Genomic DNA, 2,500 nt, shown 5'->3' on the forward strand with positions numbered 1-2,500 from the left:
CTGGCAACCTCCTAGTAACCACATATAATGCCCATGAAACAACCTGAGCATCCTAGTAACCACTTAGCAACACCTTAGTTACCACCAGAACATTCTAGACCAGCAACCACTTAGGACCATCTTCGTGAGCACTCAAAATACAATAGAAACCACCTGGCAACCACCTAGTAACCACATATAATGCCCTAGAAACAACCTGAGCATCCTAGTAACCACTTAGCAACACCTTAGTTACCACCAGAACATTCTAGACCAGCAACCACTTAGTGAACATGCATAATACCATAGAAACCACCTGGAAACATCCTAGTCACCACACAGAATGCCCTAGGAACAACATAAGTGCCATAGTAACCACCTAGCAACCCCCTAGTTACCACCCAGAACACTCAAGTCCAGCAGCCACTTAACTGCATAGTAACTGTCCGGAATCCCCTAAGAACATCTTAATTACCACACAAAATGCCATATCAACCACCCAGTAACCACCCAGAACATCCTAGCAACCAATAAAGGTACCCAAAAAAGCTATAGCAACCTCCTAGTATCCACCCAGAACATCCTAGCAACCCCCTAGTAACCATCCAGAACAATCTAGCCCAGCAAATATTTAGTAACCTCATGGTAATTGCTGAGAAACCCCTGCAACTTCTTATTAACTACACAAAATGCCCCTAGTAACCATCCAGAACACTACAGCCCAGCAACACCTTAGTAACCTCCTAGTAACTACCCAAAACCCCCTAGCAACAACCTAACTGTTCAACCATCTAGCAACCTCCAAATAACCATCCAGAACACTCTAGCCCAGCAACCACTCAGTAACCTCATAGTAGTAACCACGCGTAGCAACGACCTGGCAACCCCCAGTAAATGATCTCCTAATAAAATGATACTTTTTTTCAAACATTGAAACTTTTATGATGCAAAATCTCCCCAGAAACATAAAATAAAGATGCCATTCGTGACTTACATTATACCTCTTTTGCTGTTTGAAAATGTCCTGTCATTTACATCATCCGTGTGTTTCATTACTGAATGTGACAAAATGAGAAACATCAATGCAGCCATTCTTGACATGAGATTAACCACAAACCCAAACTTACTTTACATAACGATGTGAATGCAAGCTTGTTTATTGACTCAGACGCTTGGGGGAAACGTTGTGTGATGACTGTAGGGATTTCAGAGGTGTTGAGTTAGTGTTTTTAAAGCTTCCTGGTGTGTTTCCAGCTCCGTCGATGCCGGCGTATGATCAGGAGACTCCTCTGAACCAGACGGACAGCACGGTGACGGTGGTGCTGAAACCGGCTCAGAGCCGAGGCGCTCCTGTCAGGTATGATTACTCTCAGCTCTTCTGTTCTCAATAGCAGTGGATCTCGTGATTCTCCGTGCACGTCCTGATAGCATGTGAATGCAAACGGAAACAAACACAAGCACGAGTGACAGCATTTAGACTCCATTTAGCTCACAGCTCCAAAGTCTGTTTCAGCTGGCTGTTTTTATCATTTTATCCTCCTGTATTGTTTGTGGATTCCTCCGAGTGAGCGTCGTTCTTTGAAGCAGAGAACAAAGTGTGTGTGAGTCTTCAGAGCCTTGTCCCTGAACCTCTTTCATGTGTTTCTGACTGTGTCACCGCGGCCCCTGACTGTCCCTGCGCTCGCAACAGACACCACAAACACAGTCAGCGGCTCTCATTAGTAAACGCTGCACGTCACTCAGGTCATCCCACTGGGAACATGTCCAGCTCATATTTCAGCCCAAATCAATAAGAAAATATGACATTATATATCTGCAGTCTGATTTTTTTTGCATCATTTTCATGACATTTAGCTCGCTTTAACAGGGCTGTAACCATGATATTTGATGTAGATATTTCCAGCACTCCATTGTAAACCACTCTTTTTGTTACAAAAAGTTAAAAAATCAAATTTTTCGACTGGTCTGGCTGTCAATGTCAAACATCAAAATGACTGGCATGGTCAATAAAATCAATGAAAAAGTATGAAATGAGATGCAAGTAGCTATACATTTCATATTTGACAACTGTTTTAAGACAAAAATGTTAAAGTGTCCAAAGAGTAATATCCAGTAGTGCAATATATTGTGAAAATATATCCTATCATTTACATCATCTATGTATTTCATTACTGCAATACAGAAACATTAATGCAGCCGTTTGAGTGAATTTATGCATATTTTAAAAGAAAGTAGTCATGAACTGCTTTTTCCTCATAAGGTCCAAGATTTTTACATAAACATAATTCAGAAGTAATAGGTTATTTTCTGTGCTGTTTTGACCCCCTCATTAACCTTTTCTATGTTAGTTAATAAAAATGTTGATGTTAGCTCAAAGTGCATTATTGTTAAAAGATGATTTTCGATTTTACAAATGTAAGAGTAAATGTTGAGGCTACTAAGGGTAACAAGTGCTCCTGAGCTAATTGTTCATTCTTAGCTCATGTTAACTAATGTGCTTAATTGATGTTAACCAATGAAA

The 2,500-nt window shown here is 40.6% G+C and overlaps 1 protein-coding gene across 1 annotated transcript in view; it reads left to right on the plus strand.

Moving 5' to 3' along the window:
* LOC113084132 (receptor-type tyrosine-protein phosphatase mu-like) overlaps positions 1-1,636 on the plus strand; it is a 49,442-nt gene extending 47,806 nt beyond the window's left edge. Inside the window, exon 11 of the mRNA XM_026254780.1 lies at positions 1,234-1,636. Coding sequence (XP_026110565.1) covers positions 1,234-1,370 — 137 coding nt within the window. The 3' untranslated portion in view covers positions 1,371-1,636. The remainder of the gene's footprint in view (positions 1-1,233) is intronic.
* Positions 1,637-2,500: the final 864 nt, after the last annotated feature.

Source organism: Carassius auratus, unplaced genomic scaffold, assembly GCF_003368295.1.
Source record: "Carassius auratus strain Wakin unplaced genomic scaffold, ASM336829v1 scaf_tig00039721, whole genome shotgun sequence".
NCBI lineage: Eukaryota > Metazoa > Chordata > Actinopteri > Cypriniformes > Cyprinidae > Carassius > Carassius auratus.